This window comes from Salvia splendens, chromosome 22 (genome assembly GCF_004379255.2).
Source record: "Salvia splendens isolate huo1 chromosome 22, SspV2, whole genome shotgun sequence".
Classification (NCBI taxonomy): Eukaryota; Viridiplantae; Streptophyta; class Magnoliopsida; order Lamiales; family Lamiaceae; genus Salvia; species Salvia splendens.
Genome location: NC_056053.1, coordinates 25124312 through 25148462, shown reverse-complemented (window position 1 = coordinate 25148462; position 24151 = coordinate 25124312). Strand labels below are relative to the sequence as shown.

The window sequence follows — 24151 nt, the reverse complement described above, 5'->3', positions numbered from 1 at the left end:
ATGATGAATACATAAACTGATGGTTTGGCGAATTTTTGATGGTGATGAATGCAGGAAAATACAGAACGACACAGAGATTTACGTGGTTCGATTTACTGAGGTAAATCTACGTCCACGGGAAGAAAAGAGGGCAGAGTTGTATTGCTTGATCTGTTTTCTACAGCTTACAATACAGACTTGCTATTGATATTTGATCTCTAGAGAACTTAACCTTTCTTTATCTGATCTGAGTTCTATTTATACATTGAACTAAGATCGTGGCTTGCATCACCACTAATGATGGTTGTGAATGTCGTGGAGGTCATGGAGATCCTGCATGGGTCCACTATCCTGCATGAGATCCTGCATGAGTCCACTATCTCTGTGCTTGGTCCACTATCCTGCATGTGATCCTGCATGAGTTGACTATCTTCCAGTTCGGTCGAATACTGAGACCGAACTGCTGAACTATTGCCGAGCAGCTTTTGCCGATCTGAGAGTAGAGCTTGATTGGTCGGCTTTTACCGAGCTGTAGGCTGGGGCCGAACTCTTTGGTAATGCCGAACTGATACTCTTCCTTGGGCTTTGGGCTGATGAGCCGTCACTGTGTTGGGCTTGTTTAGTCCGTAACCCATCACTACCCCCCCCCGAAAACAGAAAGTGAATCACTTCGGCGAAGCGAGTCACTTCGGCATTTTGATAAAGGTACGGGGGAGGCTGACGTCAGGGGACGTGCCTTGCGCGTGACCTGCATTAAATGCGACCGTAAAATCCGGCCGTATTGAATCCTAAAAAGGTGGGATTCGAAACGGTGCGATGATTTGAAACTCTTCTCCGAATCTGATAAATACGCCCTTTCTTTCATCCTTTGAATACTTTTGCTATTGCTTCTTCTGTACTCTGTCTCTTTTGCGTAAAAATTTCCTTCCGCTTTCAAGAATTTCTTCAGGATTTCTTCAGATTTTGCAAAGAGTAAGAACCATGTTCTTCTTTCTCTTCTTCTGAGTTAGGTAGCGTAGGAAAGGGGACAAGGGGTCTTCTAGCCGGAAAAGAGTCCGGGGAGAAGACTGTAAGAATACTTTCACAGCGTCTTGAAGTAAGGACAACCCGTGATATCTCTACACGAAAAATATCTTCTATTCCCGGGGGGAAGGCGGTGGTCCCCACGATGATCATAGGGCTAACGACCCGCCGGAGGGTTTATGCCACCGTTACGAAGCCTGCTTAGAATGCGGGCTTCGTTTCCCTCTTCCCCCACCTTTTTGTAGAGCTTCTTGATTTATTTTCAACTCCCTTTAGGTCAGGTGACTCCGAATTCTTGGAGGCACTTGTCGGCTTTTGCTGCCGAACTCCGTAGGCTAGATAAGGATCTGTCTCTGCGGGCATACCTTAATTTTTTCCAGTTTAAAAAGGAAGGGATCTTGGTTTTTACTTGATCCCCTTACAAGCCTTTTAGGGCCTTCTGCAAAACCAAGTGGCCGAAATGGCAAAACCGTTTCTTTTTTTATAATAGGACTTCGGCTCTCGCGGGCTTTCCTTGGAGAGGGCCGAAGTCCGTGTGATTCCCCATCCTCGGTTAGAACCGTTGGCCGAGCTCGAGGGCGAGCTCAATAAGATTCCTATGATTAGGAAACAATACTCGGAAACCTGAGCTCGTCAAGGGCGACCTCGTGTTCATATCTTGTCTTCGGACGAAGAGACTGAGGGTGAGGATTTCCTTTTTTATGCCTTTACTGCTTTAAGCGCGAAAACTACCTTGTTTCCTTGTTTTTCGGTAGTGAACATATTGAATAAGCTGAGCCGCAAATCTTCGGAGTCCAAGGAGCCGGAGAGGCCGAAAACCACCAGCTCGGCGTCTGATGCCGAGAGACTCCGAAGAGGCAAAAAACCTCTTCGGATCCGAAGAAGCCGGAGTCGACTTCGGCAAAGGGGAAGGGGAAGGCCCAGAAGCCCCCAAGAGCGTCGGAGAGAGACATCGTCATGGGGCCCCCTTCGGAAAATGTCTGTGAGCCTTTTGCAATGGCCCACGGACTTCGCCGAGGTGAATTGTCTTGTTGATTCTTTGGCTTTGCTTCTTTTCCCTGTATTTTGGTGCCCTCTGTTGACTTTTTTCTTTATCCATTTTCAGAGGAACGATATGCTCTCCAAGCTCGTCGCCGTTGAAACTCTCCAAAGCGTCCAACGACTATGCTGAGATGCAGAGGAAGTTGGCGGCTGCTTGTCACCGGGCCGAGCAGGCTGAGGCAAAACTTTGAGAAAGCCAGAGCTGCTAGGATTTCGGCCCAGGATGAAGCTCAGTTTGCCAAAAACCAGCTCGTCATCCAGCGAGAGCAGACGAAACGGAGGGATGCTGCCGCCGTGGTTGCCCAAGGGGAGGTTCTCCGTGCTTTCGCGGAGAAACTCTTTCTGAGCAATCAATTTTCAGCCTTTGTCGGTGATCTGCTGAAACTGATGACCGATAAAGCCGAGCAGGGTCCCGAAGTCATCCTGCCGCTGTACGGCCGAGAGATAGCAGCTCGGCTTCAGAGTCTGTCCGGTGCTTGAGGAGCTTGCTTCGTCGTCGGTCCTGCTTTTCTGCAGACCAAGTTCGTAGTTGCCGAGCTGACCGCGATGAGAACATGGAGGCTATCTTGCCTCCATAGGGTCAGTTTCACCCGCTTCCAATTTTCCATGGAGAGGGTGGAGACCGAGCCAGGCAATGACGGCAGACCGGCGATGAGCAGCCGAGCAGGCAGGTGGCAGCAGATCGGCTACGGTGGCGCCGAGCAGGCTGGGGAGAGCAGGGAGGCCGAGGGCTGAAGCTGAAGCAGACAAGGAGAAGGAAGCTGAACCTCACCGAAGAAGGCGGAGACGAAGCTGGCGGAGTATGATTTCGTCTCCCTTCTCTTAGTTTAAGTTTCTTCCTTCTTGTAAAACGGCCTTGAAGCCCTTGTGTAGAAAAAATTTTTCTTATGAATGAAAAAATTCTTCTTTCTGCTCTTGTGTCTTCGTATAGCTTTCGTACTCTCTTTTACTCCTGTTGTGGTTTACTACCTGCTGAGTAATCTGAAATGCCGACTGACATAGCTGCTCTTATATTCTGAAACTTTAAGGAGCTGGAGGTACTTCACCTGGAAGCGGCTGTACTCTTCGCTTTAGACGAAGCCTGAGAAAAGAGCCATAGCTGACCAGGTGAAGAATGACGAACTCTTGGCTCGTTCAGTTGAAGCTGGAGGCCGACAATAAGGACTTAGAGTCCGAAAAGAAAGAATCTGGAGGCCGAGCTGAATAACCCACCGCCGTCGCTGAGAGGACTGCGTATGAGGATTTCATCTGCATGCGGCGGGGGAATGACCATCTCTGAAGTTCAGGAACGAGTTGACGAACCTGTGGGAGGAATATCACGTACTCGGAGGAACAATGCGCTGGAGAGCTCGGCTTGCCAACAGTCGTGACATCATTGCGGCGCTGGGCTTCTCGGTACGACATCATTCTTGCCCGGCGTCCTTCAATCGAGAGATTCCTTAGGCATTTCCCCGCCAAACAGATGGTCGCACTCCAGCTCAAACCCCTGATTCACTTGCTCAAGACTCTACTCCAAGTCAGCAACGAACTCAGGAACAGCGGGAAACGTCAAGACGAGAACGGACTCAGGAGCAACCGGAAACGTCAAGACGAGAACGGACTGAAGTTCGTAGAGGAGCTGTGATTATGAGTGAGCAAGATCAACAAATGCTTCGTGAAGAGACTCTTCGCCGCCGAGGTGCTAGAGCTTCCCGGGCTCAGGGAAGAGGCGGTAGGTCGATTAGAGCATCTCGTCGACCTGCTTATTCTTCAGCTGCCGAGAATGCCCGAACTCGGCTTCACGAGGATTTTTGTGAATAGATGGCTCAACTTTAGCAACCAGGGACAGTAGAAATAGTCCTTTGTAATGGCGTAACACCTTCTCGTAGGGCAGCGGAGTTGTATGCCGAACAAGTTTTAATAAATGAAATCTTCATTTCGCTTCTAATCACTGCGTATTTACAGCTCAGCGAAAAAATTTCATCGTGCTCGTCCTCGGTCTTATGAAGTAGACTTCTTTGACCGGACTCGTCCTCGGTCTTATGAAGTAAGCTTCTTTGACCGGACTCGTGTTTGGTCTTATGAAGTAAACTTCTTTGACCGGACTTGGTCCTCGGTCTTATGAAATAAACTTCTTTGACCGGACTCGTCTTTGGTCTTATGAAGTAAACCTCTTTGACCGGACTCGTCTTGGTCCTTATGAAGTAAATTTCTTTGACCGGACTAAGCTTGTGTCCTAATTTGGCGAGTTTTATATCGCTTGGATCGGACTTTTCCCTTGTCCTAATTCGGCCGAGTTTTTAATCGCGTGGATCGGACTTTCCCTTTGTTGCAGTTCGTTTCAGACGAACTGCTTGTTTCTTAAGCCGAATTGTGGTCCTTGTATCCTCCTTAGAAGCTTGGACTCACAATCGTTGGCTTATTGTTGCAGTTCGTTTCAGACGACTGCTTGTTTTTTAAGCTGAATTGTGGTCTTGTATCCTCCTTAGAAGCTTGGAACTCACAATCGTTGGCTTATATATGTTCTAAAAAGGGGGATCAGCCTTTGAAGAACAAGATTACCTCAGTAACATTTGTAAGAGACGACACGCACATAGACAGACAAAACACACCTAGACAAGCAAGACGCACATAAACGAACGAGACGCACATAGACAAAACAAAAAGCACATAGACCAAAGTAAAAAAAACAAAGAAAAACACATACCTCTAAGGACCGAACTAGACACAAGACGGACTGACCGGACTGTCTCTTGCAAATGGAACTTCTTGAGGTTGGAAATGTGCCATGTTCGGGGTACTCTTGTTCTCCTGACATGTGAGTCAATTTGTAAGACCCTTTGCCGAGGACTTCTGACCACCGATTATTGACCTCCCATGTGGGTTCGAGCTGCCCAGCTTTTCTGCTCGGCTTACTTCGTTGTTCTCAAGACGAGATCTCCCACTTGAAATTGCAGCTTTTTCACCCTTTTGGTTATGATACCGGGCTACTTGCCTCCTTGTAACTTGGCTGCTTTTATGCAGGCCAATCTCTTCTTTCTTCGGCCAGATCTAGCTCGGCTCTCAGTCCGTCATCATTCATTTCTGAGGAGAAATTTAGAGTTCGGGGACTGGGTACGCCGATCTCAACCGGAATCACGGCTTCAGCGCCGTACACCAGACTGTACGGAGTTTCACCGTTGGAAGCTTTGGGTGTAGTTCGGTAGGACCATAGGACTGAGGGAGATTTTCTACCCATTGTCCTTTGGCTTGTTCTAACCGAGCTTTAACCCTTTCACCAAGATACGGTTTGTTACCTCCGTTTGTCCGTTTGCTTGTGGATGAGAGACCGAAGTGAACCGCTGTTGAATATTCAGCTCTTGGCACCAATTCTTGAACGTCTTGTCGGTGAACTGAGTCCCGTTATCCGAGATGAGGATGTGGGGTAAGCCAAATCGGCACACTATGTTCTTCCAGACGAAATCCAGTGCCTTCGAGCTCGTTATCGTAGCTAATGGTTCAGCTTCTACCCACTTTGTAAAGTAATCCACGGCAACGATAAGGAATTTCATTTGCCGAGGAGCTTGTGGTAGTGGTCCCACTATGTCTATGCCCCATTGCATAAAAGGCCAAGGGCTTTGCATAGCATATAGATCGGTCTGCGGCATCTTTGGGATATTTGCATGGATTTGGCACTTCGTGCATGTCTTGACGAGCTGTACTGCGTCTTGTACCAAAGTTGGCCAATAATACCCCCATCTCAGAACTTTTTTAGCTAAAGCTCTAGCTCCGATGTGGCTACCGCAAGATCCTTCATGAACTTCTCTAAGGATGTAGTCCGTCTCTTCTGGCCCTACACATCGCAATAACGGTTGAAGGTAGGACTTTCTGTATAGGACTCCTCCATGAAGTTCGTACCGAAGGGCTCGGCATGTGATTTTCCGAGCTTCTCTCTTATCCTCGGGCAGTTGTCCTTGATCTAGATACTGTAAGATCGGCGTCATCCAGTTCGGCGAGCTGGCTACTGAAAGTACCTCAGCTTCATCAATGCTTCTGTGCATCAATTCCTCCACCTTTGAACTTGGATATGAGGCTAACTTACTTAAAATATCTGCTCGGTTGTTTTCCGCTCTGGGAATGCGGATTATCCGAAAATAAGAGAAACTTCGACTAATGCTTTGCGCTTTGTCCCAATATTTCCTCATCCTCTCATCACGGGCTTCACTTCTACCCAACATGTGATTCACTACGACTTGTGAATCACAATGGATTTTGAGAGACTTGATAAATAGACTTTGCGCTAGCTTGAGTCCGGCAAGGAGAGCTTCGTATTCGGCTTCATTATTAGTAGTTGGGAATAAGAACCGAAGTGAGTAAGTTACCTCGTGTCCGTCGGGAGCGATAAGTAAAATACCAGCTCCACTTCCCGTTTTATTCGAAGCTCCATCTACGAATCCGCTCCAGCAGTCCGGTGGCTCTACTTCGGATTCCAGGGGCTGTGCTAGTTCGGCATTGGTAGAATTTTTCTGTTCGGCAATGACAGGGGTTGCTTGATCGAACTTTGCTTCTGCAAGAAAATCTGCCAAGGCTTGTCCCTTGATGGCTTTCCGAGGTAGGTATTCGATTGAGTGTTCTCCCAACTCTATGGCCCATTTGGCGATTCTGCCTGATGCTTCTGGCTTGGTCAAAACTTGCCGAAGTGGAAGATCGGTTAAGACGCATACCTTGTGAGCATAGAAATATGGCCGCAGTCTCCTTGCTGCATTTACTAATGCCAGAGCAATTTTTTCCAGAGGTTGATACCTTGTTTCTGGACCTCTTAATGCTCGGCTTGTAAAGTAGATGGGAAGCTGCTTTAGGCCTTCTTCTCGTACAAGCACCGCGCTAATGGTCTGATCCGATGCCGCTAAGTATAAGAATATCACTTCAGCATCTGTTGGAGCAGAGAGAATAGGAAGCTCGGCTAAATAACTTTTGAGCTCGTCAAAAGCCTTTTTCTGCTCGACTCCCCACTCAAACTTTGGTGCCTTCTTTAACACTTTGAAGAATGGCATTTGCTTTTCGGCTGCTTGGGAAAGGAATCTATTCAGTGCGGCTAGACATCCAGTTAGCCTTTGCACATCATGTATGGACTTCGGCATTGCCATGTTCTGAACAACTTGAACTTTTAGCGGATTTGCCTTGAGTCCTTCCTTTGAAACCCAACAACCTAGAAACTTTCCCGAATCTACCAAAAAGGTACATTTTTGGGGATTGAGTTTGAGGTTGGCTTTTCGGAGCACGTCGAGGGTGGACTTGAGATTGTCTTCGTACTCCGAAGTGCTTCTGCTTTTAACGACTATGTCGTCAACATACACTTCAACCTCCTTTCCGATCAAATGCCGAAAAAGCTTATCTACCATCCTTTGATATGTGGCTCCGGCATTCTTTAAACCGAACGACATTTTTTTATAAGCAAAGATGCCGAAGTCAGTAATGAAAGCCGTTTTTGGAGCATCATTCTCATCCATTAAGACTTGGTGGTAGCCTTTGTACAAATCAAGAAAACAGAAAATTTCGAAGCCGATCAAAGCTTCTACTTTTTTGTCTATGTTCGGAAGGGGATAGCAATCTTTAGGACAGTGCTTGTTTAGATCGGTAAAATCTATGCACATCCGCCATCCTCCTTCTTTTTTCTTGATCATCACAGGATTGGCCACCCAAGAGGGATATTTCACCTCGAATAATACATCCGCTTTCAGTAATTGGCGGACTTCGTCATGGATGACTTGATTTCTTTCTGCCGCAAAGAGTCTTTGCTTCTGTTTTATAGGCCGGACTGATGGATCAATATTTAACCGATGAGTGATTACCTCAGAGGGCACTCCGGTCATGTCCAACGGAGACCATGCAAAGACATCTTTGTACTCCTTGAGGAGCTGGATGGTCTTTTCTCGGAGTAGAGGCGTTCCCGCGAAACCGATCTTGACCGTTCTGGATGGATCATCTTCGTATAACTGAATGGTCATTGAGTTCGGCTCTGGTGTGACTTCGGTCATTTCGCTTGCCTCTGACTCCGGCTGCTGTGATTGCTATGCTTGATGATGCCGATCTGATTGCTCGGCACTTTTAAGCGCAATCTGCAGACACTCTTTTGCTCTCTTTTGATCACCTCGGATGACCGCTATCCCCCCTTTAGTGGGGAGCTTGATGGTGAGATGATAAGTAGAGCAAACGGCCCGAACTGCGTTGAGCCAGTCTCTTCCCAGGATGATATTGTACGGAGACCGAGCTTTTACCACAAAGAACTCGATCATCGTACTGGAGCTTGTAGGCGCTTTTCCCACCGTGATCGGAAGGCTGATAATACCCTCAGGGCGGGTGTCCTCCTGGGCGAAACTTTTCAGAGGAAGTGGTGCCGGACTAAGCCGAGCTGGATCCACTTCTAGTTTATCGAAACATTCTTTAAAAAGAATGCTGACTGACGCTCCTGTATCCACAAACACTCTGTGGATCAGTTTGTTTGCCACTCCGGCTTGGATGACAATAGCGTCTTGATGAGGAGAGATGGCCGGGACGGGATCTGCATCTGAAAATGTAATCACTTCGTCCTGCTTCAGCCTTTTATGCGTTGGCTCCTCTCGATTGGAGCCTCTGCGCTCTGACTTCAGGGACGATTTAGTCTTCCCGGCAGGGAGAGCATCAATAGTCAGGATTACTCCATCATATTGCTGCTCGTCATCGTCTTCGGGATCCTGTTGCCTTTTCGGATCCTGAGGAGCGCAGTTCGCACCTCTCTGCTTTTTGTTCTTTTTCGGCTGCTTGCTTTGGTATTTTTTTAATGTCCCTGCTTTCACAAGAGCATCAATACCTGCAGCCAAATGTCGGCACTCCTCGGTATCGTGACCGTGGTCTTGATGGAAGGAGCAATATTGATCCTGAGGTCGACGCGCGGCCGATTTCGTCATCCGCCTTGGCTTTTCGAACATATCGGAATGCAGTTCGAAAATTTCCGCTCTTGACTTGTTCAATGGTACGAACTGAGCGGGCGGCTTCTCAGGATTGAGACGTGGCCCCAATCGGTCTTGCACCGGAGTCCTTTGAATCCTTTCAAAAGGAGTTCGGCGAGGATGTCCCTGATCGCCAAAAGGAGTTCGGCGAGTTTGTCCCTGATCGCTGTGATCGGGCTTCCTCCTGTCTCCTCGGGATGAGCTGTCTAAAGACCGTTTGCGACGGTCTGCCTCATCGGCACGGGAGAACTGGTCCGCAATGTCCCACATCTGTTGAGCTGTTTGCGGACTGCATTCCACGAGCTTTCTGTAGAGAGCTCCGGGCAGGATTCCATTTTGGAATGCCGAAATGACAAGTAGATCATTGAGATCTACTTGTAGGCATTCCTTGTGGAATCTTGTCATAAAGTCGCTGATCTTTTCGTCGCGACCTTGACGTATAGAAAGCAGCTGAGCCGAAGTGATTCGGGCTTCCGCTTTCTGAAAGAACCTCCTGTGGAAAGCATCCATTAGATCTCGGTAAGATCTAATGCTGCCTTGGGGGAGGCTATCGAACCACCTTCTCGCGTTCCCGATAAGCAGCTCGGGGAACAGCTTGCACATATGGACCTCATTGAGACCCTGGTTCGCCATATTATACTGATAGCGTCCCAGGAAGTCATGAGGATCCACCAACCCGTCATAAGTCATCGACGGAGTTCGGTAGTTCTGTGGCAAGGGAGTTCGGGTGATATCGTCCGAGAACGGAGTCTTCAATGCTCCGTACATGGCGAACCCGATATCTCTTCGGTATGGAGGAGATGGAGTTCTCCTGTGATTCCGGTACCGAGGAGGAACAGGAACATGTCGGGGTTGAGGATTCTTCTTCCTGGAAGACACGGCACTACTGCGGTAGTGACTTTCATGTCTGGATGAGGAAGGAGAATCCACCGTTTTCGTCTTCGGCTCTTGGCTCTTTTGCAGGAAGGCTAAGAACTCATCCTGCTTCTCAGCCAAGAACAGCTTGACAGCCTCATTCAAATCAGGCTGCTGGGAAGACTCGGTGTGTGGACCTTTTGAGCGGCTTGTTCCTTCATCGTGAAAACTGGAAGTAGATGTCTCCCGAGGCTGTTTTCCGGACCTGCGGGCTGGACTAGCTTCCTCATGGTTTTCACGAACGGTATTACGGGTAGTATGTGATCTGGTATGCATTTTTTTGGGGTGAAAAAAGGGTCAAAAATTCGCTTTATCACAAATTTGGTTCTCTGTTTCCCACAGACGGCGCCAGTGATGGTTTGGCGAATTTTTGATGGTGATGAATGCAGGAAAATGCAGATCACGACACAGAGATTTACGTGGTTCGATTTACTGAGGTAAATCTACGTCCACGGGAAGAAAAGAGGGCAGAGTTGTATTGCTTGATCTGTTTTCTACAGCTTACAATACAGACTTGCTATATGATCTTTTATGTCTAGAGAGCTTAACCTTTCTTTATCTGATCTGAGTTCTATTTATACATTGAACTAAGATCGTGGCTTGCATCACCACTAATGATGGTTGTGAATGTCGTGGAGGTCATGGAGATCCTGCATGGGTCCACTATCCTGCATGAGATCCTGCATGAGTCCACTATCTCTGTGCTTGATCCACTATCCTGCATGTGATCCTGCATGAGTTGACTATCTTCCAGTTCGGTCGAATACTGAGACCGAACTTCTGAACTATTGCCGAGCAGCTTTTGCCGATCTGAGAGTAGAGCTTGATTGGTCGGCTTTTACCGAGCTGTAGGCTGGGGCCGAACTCTTTGGTAATGCCGAACTGATACTCTTCCTTGGGCTTTGGGTGATGGGCCGTCACTGCTATTGGGCTTGTTTAGTACGTACTCCATCATAAACGATCTGAGGTTAATTTCACATAGAATAAAATAATATTTATGCTCGACTTTCTAAGTATCAAATACGTTTGTCTGATTTTCTCATACTAGTTTTGAATATTAATTGGGTCCAATTAAGTCATATTTTTCCGAATGTAGGAATATTGCATCCACAACACAATGGGTTGAAATGTGGTGTTGATGACATTCTTAAAGCTCAACGTAATGGAAAGATCAATGAAGACAATGTTCTTTACATTGTTGAGAACATGAATGTTGCAGGTACGTAAACAATAAATAAAATTTAATCTTTTACTAGTAATCATGATATTAAAAGTAAAATGTAAATAAAATTTAATCTTTTACTTGCGATGCTCGTTTTGAAGCCGATAAACTAATGCTTGAGGCATTATTTATCTAAATAAGGTTACAACCACATGAATAATACTCCTTGGTGATCTTTCACTATACTATTTCTACATTACTATGCAAGTGTCTACAAAATTTGATCACCTAAGTTCAAATTTCCTTTTTGCCATAAATTACATGAGGTCGTTATTTAGCAATTTGGAAATTGATGTACTATTAATATAACTTATGTATCAAAATTTACTACTCTATGTACTAGCACAATACATGTCCCTCGTAAACATATGTTTTTTTAAGTGTGATCAACTAATTTAGACTTCCTTTTATGTCAAGATTAGGATTTGAATAAATTCTACTCAAATATAGCTGTGTATAATACAGCACGTAATTTAATATTGAAGCCAATAAATAATTTGTTGTAACAATCAAAAAGATGATATTGTGATTTACGTGATGGTCGTCATATGCCACAAATTTAATTTAATAAGGTAATCTTTTTATGCTGAAGAAAAAAAGTGTCTTTTATATTTGTTTGTTATAATTGTGACTTTGTGAGTCCGTTGGTTCAGTAATGCTTCTATACTAGAAAAATGAATGTTTCCAAAATAATTATTCCAATTAAGGGCTTATAATTAATTAATTTGATAATCCGATCAAAGTTCAGCTAAGAATGGAATTTGGATATAACCGAGGATCAGCGAAATAAAATAATTTTTTAAAAAAATCAAGCTTATGCAAAATCAATTTAAAATTAAATGTAAAAAATAGACTTTTTTTTTGCAAATTCAAAACCTAGAATTGAAAACAAAAGCTGATCCAACAAAATGTAGGTCTAAAACCAGGCCCCCAAGTCATGAGGAGAAATCGGAGGGGGCAGACATGTAGACCTTGCAACATCGCTCTCTGTGCACATTACCATGCTTCCTTCATTATTTTTCATATCCAGAGCATCGGCTTATTGTACACAGATCCAATCCACAAATTCATATCACAAACAAAACAGAATAAAAAAAATCAGAAAAAGGGATGAAGAATTTGTTCCTAAATCAAAATAATCGATTGAATCTGAAAACCTAACAATTTAGTCGGATCTTCAATTAGAACAAGTAAATCGGCTTTGAAGCTGAATCGAAAATCGATGGAGATAATAATGCGTAAATCAAATAGTGAAGGGAAAGATCTAGATCGGAATTGGAGAACTGATTTGTTTGGATTGAAAATTGTGTATTTGCGACTGGTATTTATAGGCGAGTTGATTAGCTAGGGCTTCACGGATTGATTGGTGGATCACCGGAAATGCTGTTTGTTGGGCCTGGATTGGGGTATGTATAACAAAATTAACTATGATTTTCAGCTGATTTATGACAGGGATAATACTATTATTTTAAGTATCAAAATATTAATTTTAGATAAATTAAATAATTCTAAATGTGGAGAATTTGTTTTGTAGAGAAAAATAATTTAAGTTTTGGTTTTATATAACTTTTATAAAATTAATGTCGTTGACTATTAATTTTTGAGATATTATAATTAAAGTTAAAATGTTAAACAAAACAAATAGCGTTAAATGTAAACTAAACGAGAGTTTCTCATGAATACTGCATATAATATTTATCATTTATGTTATCTTTAAAAACTATTTGTAGTTTTATAATTAATTATTAAAAAATATACTACTAGTATTTAAAACAATGATGAACACTTATTTCTTATTTGCCTCGTAGCAGTAGAGGATATTCTTGAATGATGAATCTTTGGTTACAAGCTATCTTGAGATTTTGATTGTTATTTATCATTTTAATACTAACATCATTCTATAATAATCCATAAGTCTTGGTTTTAAGAAATTATTGATTAAATTCGAATTAACAATGTATTCGTCACGATGAATTTCTATGTTTGATTAATTTTCCAATGGAGCTTTCAAAACATTGAAATATTTGTATTGTTATTATAACACTTGACTAACGTTAAATCAAAAGAACATTTTACATTGATTTGATACACATCTTGTGTAGTATACTATCAATTATTGTATAGTGTACGAGTTTTTGAGACATACGGTACGTACCTATAGAAAGTTATGCGTTATACATGGTAAATTGTTCACTCTAACCTAATTCTTTATAACCTTTTCGAATTGTAACGTTTTTTGAAGAAAAACAAAAATCAATACCTATTTTTATTTGGTTTGGAATACGTAGTAGACGTACATGAGTTTTTACAGTAAAAAGATAAGTACTAACTAAAATACTGAAAATAATATGAACGTATATGTTTCATGATGCATGCATTGTGGTGTTTAGTTTGGTGAATTTGATATGGTTTATTTTTATGATATGTTATTTGGTTGGTTTGAAGAATATTTAGTTTGGGAATAATAATGCTACGCTACGTATGTATAATAAATCTTGTCTTTTGATTTGATCAAATTAATCTCAATTAATTAAAACAACATGATACATTAAAAGTCATAAACTTTCACCAAATTCCGGTTTTTCCAACGAACTATAAAATTGGCGTATAATGTCACGAACTTTACGATCGATTGTCGTTTTCCCATGGCGGGTTTTCCGACTATGAATCCAGCTGATGTGTCTTTTTAAGCTGACATGGCTGTTAGGTGTGTGTTGTGTGGATGGCGTGGATGCCAAATTTTAAGATGATGTGTCTTATCATCCTCCATCACTCCTCATCCCTACGTGTACTCTCTTCCTCCTCTTCCTTACCGCCGCCGGCAACCCCGGGACTCAGATCCCGGCACCGACTCCACCATCACCGGAATCAGTTGACCTACTCTCTCTCTCTCTCTACAAACTCAAATCCCCCAAATCTCCACCGCCACCGTAAGCAATAGGGAAAGACGGAGATGGTGGGAGGATCTCTCCACTTTGACAGTTATGGTTCTTTTTATTATGGGCTTATTGGATAAAAACAGTGTGGAAGACGACAGTTGCTGAAGCGAGGGAGCTGGTGGAGGAGGCGGCAACCAGTGGCGAAGCCACGTTGGGGCCGAGGGGCCCTGGTCCCCCTATCAATTTGTCGATTGCCTATATACTCCCTCCGTCCAGAACTACTCGCACATTTCCTTTTCGGCACGGAGATTAAGGAATGAGTGTATAGCAAAGTCAACAATTGCGGCTGTAGGTGATAATTTTTACTAAAAATGGAAAGAGTGCAAATAACTTGGGACGCCCAGAAAGGAAATAAGTGCAAGTAGTCGGAGTATAATATATGCAAACCACACTGCTACTGTAGTATCTCTGGTGCAGTTGGTATGACACGCAGTCTTGCAATGCAGATGGTGCAAGTTCGATTCTCGCGGCAACATTTTTCTCTTCTGTTTTTATGCTAGTCTTTTTTTCTTTTTTCTGATGCATATTTCTCTTTTTCTATATGCTCTAGTTTTTTTCTCTTTTCTTTATTCTAATGCAATATAATACTACTACTATGTATATTCCAATTCTCTCTAATGAAAATATTAAATATTAATTATTTTGAGCTTCCAACATCACCGACATCGAATAAATCCTATACTTATTAACAGTGACTTGGCCCCCGTCTTGAAATCCTAGCTTCACCATTGACGGCGACAGCGGTGAAATTCGAAAACTCAGCGGCGGAGGAGCTTCGTGGAGGAGAGAATCCATATTCTCTATGCTTCTTCTTCTTCTTGCTTTCATGCTGTAGTGAGAATTTAAGAAGAATTTGTTGAATACGTCGCTGCGTCTTCTCTCACTCATACTTCATTTCTGTGCCGACAGCAGAGGTGGTGATGGAGGCGGTGGCGGTGGCATTGTCGTCGCAATGAGATTCCGTGTTTCACACGTTTATAAATCCGTCTTCTACTCGTCTTTCTTTTTCCACGCTCTTTCCCGGCTTCGTTTCTCACTTTCTTCGAAATTGAACTTTCGGTTCATATCATTAGTTTTCCTGAGAGTACTACTTTAGCTTCAGCTTGTGATATATTCAGACAATTTGGTACTGTAAAAGAAATTGAACTTCAACTTAGAATCTACAAGGTTAGGTTCTAAATATTATTTAATTGATTGATGGTTTAACAGATTTTGCTATATTAGTCACTTCATTTACACTCTTGGTCTCAATTGGTTGCTGCAGCGAAAATCGCTTTGGTTTAGCTTTGTGAAATTTGGGGATGCACCGGCCATGAAAAAGGCCATTGAGGCTTCTCCGATAACAATTGGTGGGTGCGAAACTATAGTCGAGATAAAAAGGTCCAGAAGTTATTATGGTAATTCCCAAACTCCAAGAAAAGACTCTGTCTTTCTTTCTTTTATCAGATGTCTATTTGTCTTTGTTTCATTTCTTCTGTCTTGGTTGCTGTTGATTTATAAATGCACAAGGGGAAATTCAAGCTTAAAAATAAGCTTGTTGGCATTAGACGTGTGAGATCTACAACCGGGAATTCGAGAGGTGCAAAAATTGTTGCCGCCTGGGTTCAGCATTACTGTTTTCAGCCACATCTTGACGTTTATCCTGCCTCAGACCGTTGTGGATTGCATCAGGAAGGGGATCCTTAACAGATGCTCGGAGCTCCTTCGAACTCTTTTTAAGGGCTTCCCAAGCTTCATTTGTTTCTGCACTGCGTGGCAAGATGAGTGTTAAGAAAGGGCTGGAACAAGTAATGGAGGACCCAAAATACCCGTTATGGATGGTGATAGAGTTGTTTTCAGCCACTTCTTGACGCTTATCCTGCCTCAGACCGTTGTGGATTGCATCAGGAAGGGGATCCTTAACAGATGCTCGGAGCTCCTTCGAACTCTTTTTAAGGGTTTCCCAAGCTTCATTTGTTTCTGCACTGCGTGGTGATCTTCTATGTATCTTACCCGAGGGCTCTGCCTCATCAGCTTCGTCACAGTCAACAATTTTTGCACCTCTCGAATTCCCAGTTGTAGATCTCACATGTCTAACGCCAACAAGCTTATCTTTAAGCTTGAATTTCCCCTTGTGCATTTCTAAATCAACAGCAACCAAGACAGAAGAAATGAAACAAAGACAAATAGACATCTGATAAAAGAAAGAAAGACATAGAGTCTTTTCTTGGAGTTTGAGAATTACCATAATAACTTCTGGACCTTTTTATCTCGACTATAGTTTCGCTCCCACCAATAGTTATCGGAGAAGCCTCAATGGCCTTTTTCATGGCCGGTGCATCCCCAAATTTCACAAAGCCAAACCAAAGCAATTTTCGTTGCAGCAACCAATTGAGCCCAAGAGTGTAAATGAAGTGACTAATATAGCAAAATATGTTAAACCATCAATCAATTAAATAATATTTAGAACCTAACCTTGTAGATTCTAAGTTGAAGTTCAATTTCTTTTCCAGTACCAAATTGTCCGAATATATCACAAGCTGAAACTAAAGTAGTACTCTCAGGAAAACCAATGATATGAACTGAAAAGCCATCTACTCCACGAAGTGGCAAGAAGGTTGCAGCGGGTGCTTCATCAATAGGCCTTGGCAGAGGAACTACTGGCATTATCAATGCAAAAAAGCAAATATTAATGAAACAAATATAGAACAAAATGTTTTCAAAGGGTTTTAGGACACACACCGGACTTATTCATCAGGGGGTGTTCTGCCTCTGAAGCTGACCCAACTTTATGAACTGCTTTTGTTATACGATCATAAGAATAATACGATGGTTCAAAGCCCCTCTTGTAAAAGTTACCGACCAGTCCAAGGGCATGTTTTGGCTGATCAATTCTGCAGAAACTGCTTGCTCCAGTTTCTAAAATTTGTGACTTAGTGCAGTCTTGGACTTAATCATCTGTCTGACCATTTGAATAACTTCGTTTGGATCTTTCACTAGGCGTAGGCATTTTTCAAATTTACTTACATCACAGCACGGATGCTTAGCCAACAATTTCTGAAACTTAGAGTTGGGTGATCAGTTTGATCGAACCAATTCAACAATAACCAAGACAGATAAAGTGAAACAAAGAACATTATAAGCCATATATTCAAAACAATCAAAACTTGAGACGGAACGCGAAATAAAACATTCAAATATCACACAGCATCGAACCAATTCAGCATTAAACACCCAAAACAGATGAAATGAAACAAAGATCATTATAACCACACATATTCAAAGCTATCAGAACTTGAGATGGAATTCAAGAACAAAAATCAAAACTCTCAATTTTCACATAGAACTCACCCTTGCTGCAATTGCTTCCATTCGCGGCCCGATCAACACGAGGAGATAGCGTTTCTTCTTCATCTACTGGCTTAATCACTTAAAATAGAATCCAAGAACACAAAACAAAACTCTCAATATCCACATAGCATCGAACAAATTAACAATAAAACAGCCAACAAACTCACCTACGCTGCCATTGCTTCCATTCGCGGCCCTAACAACACTAAGAGACAAAGCGCCACTCGCTTAATCACTTCAATTCGCCTAAATTTGAACAAACCCTCCCCACTCTTCAGTCCAGCAGCCACTGATTCGAGAAATGAAGGCCCCATTTTATCTTTCTCCTCATTCAGATAAAACCTAACCGCCTTCTCCGCCGAATCTCTATCAAACTTGTTCAAAACACTCTGGCACACACTATCCTCCCACACCGCCGCTTCAATCTCATCCTTCCACACCCACAGCTGCTCGGAACCGAGGCCCCCTCTCTGTGCACTCTTCTCAATCTTCCCAATTTTCCCCCGCCAAACCCGTTTCACAGTCTCGAAAAGAATAAACTTGCCGTTGTCTCCGTGCCTCAGAGGGCTCAGCGTAATATCCACCGCCACAGAGCAATACGCCGATTTTAAGGCGTCCGATGCCTCATTCCCTCTCCGGCATTCAATTCCGTCCACCTGCTCCAGCAAATCGAGCGTAGCTTCGGAAAACGAAGGCGGCGAAAGCTCGAACTCGAGTTTCTTCAACAATAGGATTTTTTGCAGATTGGGGTCGTCCTTCGGGAGCGGCAGCGCGCCGAGGAGCGAATTCAACGTCCGCTCCGCCAGCGGCTTCCGCAAGAGGAAATCGAGAACCCAGCTCGCGGCGTCGAGATCGAGGTCCCCCATGGCGGATTCAAAAATGCATCCAGAACCTAATTTCGCAGGATAATTCTTATGCCTGCTGTTCGTACGTAGCTTGATTTGAATTCGAATTGATGATGGGTTTGGTATTGCAATCGACGGAGGCACGAATAGCAGAAAATTGGGGGAAATTCAAGGGCTTGACCGCTTGAGTAACAATTTTGAATTGAAACGATTTAAGGGCGTGTTTGGTTTGGGCTTGCCTTAAAATGGTTACTTCTGCCTTTGGACTTACATTATGATTTTGTGGGCTTTAATATACTTTTCTTTCTTTGAGTTATGAAACTATGAACTTTCTATTTAGGCAAATATTGAAATTGAATTATGTTTATTTGTATCATGAATTTTAAGTTGGCCTTTTATGAGTGGGATTAATATTGGAGGCCTAAACCACACTCTTGGCATTTGGCTAACAATACTAACAACTAACGTATCAAACTTTCGTTCTCACGAAGAAGATAAAATGCAATTTAACTGATAAGATACATATTCTCTATTCAATAGATTGGAATTCGAGTCATAACATTGTAAATTACGAACCATTATCCTAGCCCGACTCTACTCGTCCTTTAGATCACATGGAAAACAGGCCCGGCCCTGGGGGGGTCGAGCAGTGCCCCCGCCCCGGGCCCCCAAAACGTTGGGGCCTCCAAAATCCAAATACATACATGAGTATATACATGCTACTGGGCAACTTTTAAGGTAATAATATAAATTGTATGCTATAAATATTGTCTTGGATGTATTGAAGTGTTTTATTACTACTGTTGTTATTGTTACTATTAGTTTATAGTATTATTATGAGGCCCCTCTTTTAGTTCCGCCCCGGGCCAATAAAAACTCATGACCGGGCCTGATGGAAAAGTCGGGTTGGATCAATATACCCAAACAGTAGTGAGCTAGTTAGGGCTCTTAGCAATCAATATAACTTTAATTAGTGTGTGGTGCTGAGGAACGAGTGACGCGAGGCTACTTCGGTGCAGATTATTTCGCAAGCTAATCGTTGGGTCGAAGTATTTATTTATTTATTTATTTATTTATTTATTTACGCATATAGCAATAGTGATTTTAATTGGGCTGATTGAAAAGCTAATTGGGCCAGTCATGGGACATGGCCCAAAAAAGTAACATTAGGGTAACCAATCGCATATATTTAATCTTCCCACTGATTTTCTCTCTCGATGCTCTTGTTTTCTAACTCTTCTGCGTTTCATAGCTGTGGCCGAGCTGCTGAGAATCAATTCCGTAGCTCAACAATGGTGAGATACAATTTTCTCTTGTTATTTTCAAAATCGGTGGATAATACGTTCCTATTATTCGTTGCAGTTGGTTTTTTTCAGCTGAGTAATGAACTTTCTGCTTTTATTTTCCTAATTTTGCAGACGTTTAAGAGAAGGAACGGAGGTCGCAATAAGCACGGTCGTGGACACACCAAATTCATCCGCTGCTCCAACTGCGGCAAATGCTGCCCTAAGGTATTTGATTCTTCCTTTTTCTGCTAAGATGTTAGCTAATTAGCTATGAATGCGCTTGGTCCTATTTTGGTAATTGCAAATTGGATTGGTTCAGAATTATTATTTGTTTTTGAAATTTGTGAATTTTACGAGCTCCTTTTGTGTATGATAGTTCTATCCTGACCTTGCTCTGTGGAATTTGAGTATTTATTTATTATAAAATCAGAGTATTTAGGTGATTTTCATGAAGTATGTGTAAATTGTTGTTATTATTCAACAGGATATACACCATTGTTTAGATTTCTCCCATACCTATAGATTTACACTAGTTGTTAGAGCATCTCCAACCATTTACACTAAACTCAAACTCATTTTAGTTTTTTTTTCAAAAAAACCAAAAATGGGATTTGTTTTGGAGTACTATTGGAGCTAATTACCTATCTCATTTTAGGTTTTAGTGAACCCTTGGAGATGGTCTTATAAGGTTGATTTATGATGGGGATTGTGCTGTTTGGTATATGCTTGACAGGATAAGGCCATCAAGAGATTCAATGTGAGGAACATAGTCGAGCAAGCTGCAGTTAGGGATCTTCAAGAAGCTTGTGCCTTTGATGGTATGCCTCTTCTTCCTCTTTATTTATTGCTAGACTTTTACTCTGAACACTGTTGGTTTTTGCTCGATTTAATTGTTAGGATGATATGTGTAACTATCTGATTCCTTTTGGCAGGGTACACCCTTCCTAAGCTGTACGTGAAGGTGCAATACTGCGTCTCATGCGCCATTCACTCCAAGGTAGTGAGGGTTCGATCTGTCACTGACAGGAGAAACAGAGAGCCCCCACAGCGCTTCAGACGCCCAAGGGTCAGTTTTACTCCTCTTTGTTTATGCAATTCCTTAAATGGATGTGTGCTATACCATTATTTCCGAGATGACAACCATATTGTACACAATATTCTCAAAACCGTTATTAGTTGCTCCTTTGTAACTCTAAAACACAATCAATTGCTGGTTTAGGACCCCATTACTTGTACATAATATGTGTTTGTATCTTTGACTCTCCTTTGTGTTTCGCACTCGACTAATATACTCCATTCCACATCCTCAGGATGACATGCCTAAGCCCGGTCAAGGCCAAGCTCCACGGCCAGGTGGCCCCCCTCAAGCTGGTCGCGCTTGATTTGCTTCATTGGGAGTTTTGTTACTAGGCCACTTGCCTTGTTATGCAACCCGCGTTTTCTGTTTTTGATTATCATCAATGTTATATTTAGTTGTTAGCCACAATTCATGTCACCCAATTTTATCCGCAAACAGATATTAAATCCAGTTGTTTCTAATTTTAAATTACAATATCATAATTTTTTCTGAAATTGTTTAGATAATTTACATTATGCCTAACTTCATGAAGCCCCTCCCCTGTTTTCAAGAACTAAAATTCAAAGGTAGTTTTCATTTTCCATCTATTGCGATATTATTCTTTAATTGTAATTGATACTCCAGTTCTTTCCTTCCAAGCTATTTTAGGCATTTCTTTTGTTTACAATACTATTTTATAAAGACATCATTTTTGCTACTACTTTATTGTTTGTCTTAATTTTTTCTTCTTTCATTTAACTAGTACTCCCTCTGTCCCACTGAAAAGGCAACGTTTTCCTTTTTTCGGTTGTCTTATTAAAAATGAAACGTTTTCTAAAATAGAAATAACACTATCTCTACTTTTTCCTCTTTCTTACTCACAAAATAAGATTACATAAAATCATGTGCCAAAAAACAAACGTTTCATATTTATTGGGACGGAGGGAGTATAAAGTAACATTGCATAAATATGATTATAAATGGGATTATGTGATAGAGGTATGGATAGTATTCTTGTGACGGGTCATATATTATTAGAGGGCCAATAATAGTGATGGTATTGTACTAGTGTTTATTTTGAATTGACAAACGGAGATTTCACCATATCTAATGATGGGATTAGAAGATATATCCTCTTCAAAACTTTGGAGTGTACCCATCAATTTATAATAGTGGATCAATGTATAGTTTATTAATAATTGGGAGGCCGCATCATCTACACAGAGTCACAGGCAATAGATTTATCCAGTCAAAAAGAACATCATTCATAAAATTAGAAAAGAGTTTGCAAAAAATTTATTTTTCACACAAACTTTAAACTTAACTAGTTTTAACCCACGTGCGATGCACGGCGAAATATTTTTTATCATACGATTTTAAATTGTTAATTGATTAACACAAGATTAAGTTTTGATTCCGAAAACAAATTGGTAGTATTGCAAGTTTTAAAATTGGACGATAGCTTTTCAAACCTCAAAACGGTTTTAAAATTATATTTTGAAGTATAAAAGCGCCGACGCAGAATAATATTGTCACAAAATTGTGTGTAATCTTTTTTGTATTCTGTATCCATTTAAATTAGTACTATACTTTATCATAGTCGAGCTTCATTACATTGCAATATAGTGACCCTAATACGCTAAAAACCCAAACCTTGAAACCTAAATCATAAACCCTTAACGTTAAAATATAATCATCATGACCAATAATTGAGCCAAATATAAATAAAATCCTCCCACCGTCCCAGTTCAAATTTACTTTGTTAATCACTTTAAAACAAACTTTAATAATAGAAAAAAATAAAAAGAATATCATAACTTCATGTTAAACAATATGAAGAGTATTGGAAAATATGGAGGGAGTGAAAAACGTGATGAAAAAAAATATGTGAGTGGATAAATTACCTAATGTCATATATTTATAGTCCAAAAAATAGAAGATAACTCCTCAAAATTTTCACTTTCTTCACCTATTATTAAAAAATTTTAAACCTTTTAATTTCCCAAAAATTAAAAACTAAGCGTTACGTAAATGTTATCAAATTTTAAAAAATGAATGCACAGATTAGGATATTTTAAAATATTAATTTTAAATTATAAATTAACTTTAATGGAATCAGAAATAATACCATTATATAAAAATTGTAAAAAAATGTAATGTTAATTATGAATTATACAACTAAAACATACTTATTAAACTCGAAATAATTAATAACAAATTATAAAGATTTGGAGCTATCTGATTCACAATATATGAGTGAGAATCATATGAAACAACATGATTTGATTAATTTCTGAGAAATAGAAAATGAATCCACTCACATCACCTGTGAAATAAGATTCCAATTATAATAACTACAACATTATTTAATGCTAAAATAAAGATATCTTAATAATTTAAAATATTATATAAGATTAAGGATTATAACATCTTACGAATTACTGGATATGTAAACTTTCTATAATGTAAGATATTTCAAAATATTAATTTAAATTAGAAATTAATTAAATGTAATTGGAAATAATATAATTATATAAAATTGTAAATAAAAAATGTATTTACTAACCATGAATCATTGACTAAAATATATTAAACTCAAAATAAATTAATAACAAAATATAAAAATTTATCACACTCTAATTCAAATACATGAATGAGGATCATCTGAAACAACATCAATTGGTTAAGTTATGAAAAGAAATATGAATGAATTTACAATTAATCAAACTAATAATAATTACATGAAAAGACTAAATCCAAACTTGCAAACCGGACTGGAGTATGCTGGCGATGATGCTACACATAAATACTACCACATCATTGGCCTTCATCCATGGCCAGTCCATCTACCCTCATCTCTGACACAGTTTGTTGTCGAGAAACGCATATTTACAAAACAAAACACATATAATTTGCATACAAATTTTAAACGATGCACAAAACAATACCGCATAACAACATATCGCATGATCATGAAAACCACACTCTAAACGATGATATTGATTTTGGCTCCATGAGTGTTAGCCTTATAAATATGAATGCGACTATTTTTGATAACCGAATAAACTGAGGAAACTCCAGACCATTCAGCAAGATATGGAATGGTTCCATGGTGTCAACCTTTCTTCCTAGTAAGAACAAAAATATCAAGCTTGAGTTTTAGGAGTACTGTATAAGATAAGTAGGTATGTGTGGATAGTAGGCCTCCAAATGTCATATTTATAGGCTAAAAAAATAACCATAAGGCTCTGTAAAAACTTTTCAAGTTCACTATTTATGATAAAATTATGATAATCAATTGCATATTAATTTAATCATTTTGAAATTAATTTGACCACATTAAGAAATCATTAATCACGTGAATTCATTTACAATAATATGAAACGTAGGAGGTAGGAGTATATAATTATTGACATATATGGCCTCAACAATGAATCGGTCGGTTATACACAACTATTAGTATATAATTAGTACTCTTATTTTTCACAATTAATTCATAATTAATTAGCAATGGTGCAGGAGTATTCATTCTCATAATTAATTAGTATTAATTAATTAACATGACCT

At 40.8% G+C, this 24151-nt stretch overlaps 2 protein-coding genes and 1 non-coding gene across 3 annotated transcripts in view; 1 reads left to right on the top strand and 2 right to left on the bottom strand.

Annotated features, from left to right (window-relative positions):
* The window catches only part of LOC121786974, a 20577-nt gene extending 2096 nt beyond the window's left edge, over window positions 1-18481 (bottom strand). The window contains exons 1-5 of the mRNA XM_042185564.1: window positions 17564-18481; window positions 17397-17474; window positions 16788-17102; window positions 16291-16705; window positions 15713-16187 (exon numbers count right to left, since the gene is read on the bottom strand). Of these exons, the coding sequence (XP_042041498.1) occupies window positions 15713-16187; window positions 16291-16375 (560 nt within the window). The 5' untranslated portion in view covers window positions 16376-16705; window positions 16788-17102; window positions 17397-17474; window positions 17564-18481. The remainder of the gene's footprint in view (window positions 1-15712; window positions 16188-16290; window positions 16706-16787; window positions 17103-17396; window positions 17475-17563) is intronic.
* LOC121788147 lies at window positions 12034-12143 on the bottom strand. Its single transcript, XR_006047599.1, has one exon. It is a non-coding gene; the product is annotated as a small nucleolar RNA snoR100 (small nucleolar RNA).
* Window positions 18482-19452: 971 nt separating the features above from the next.
* LOC121786077 (40S ribosomal protein S26-3-like) lies at window positions 19453-21099 on the top strand. The gene is made up of 5 exons (XM_042184601.1): window positions 19453-19536; window positions 19660-19752; window positions 20261-20345; window positions 20460-20593; window positions 20838-21099. The coding sequence occupies exons 1-5, from the start codon at window positions 19459-19461 to the stop codon at window positions 20907-20909; spliced, it is 462 nt and encodes a 153-aa protein (XP_042040535.1). The 5' UTR covers window positions 19453-19458; the 3' UTR covers window positions 20910-21099.
* Window positions 21100-24151: the final 3052 nt, after the last annotated feature.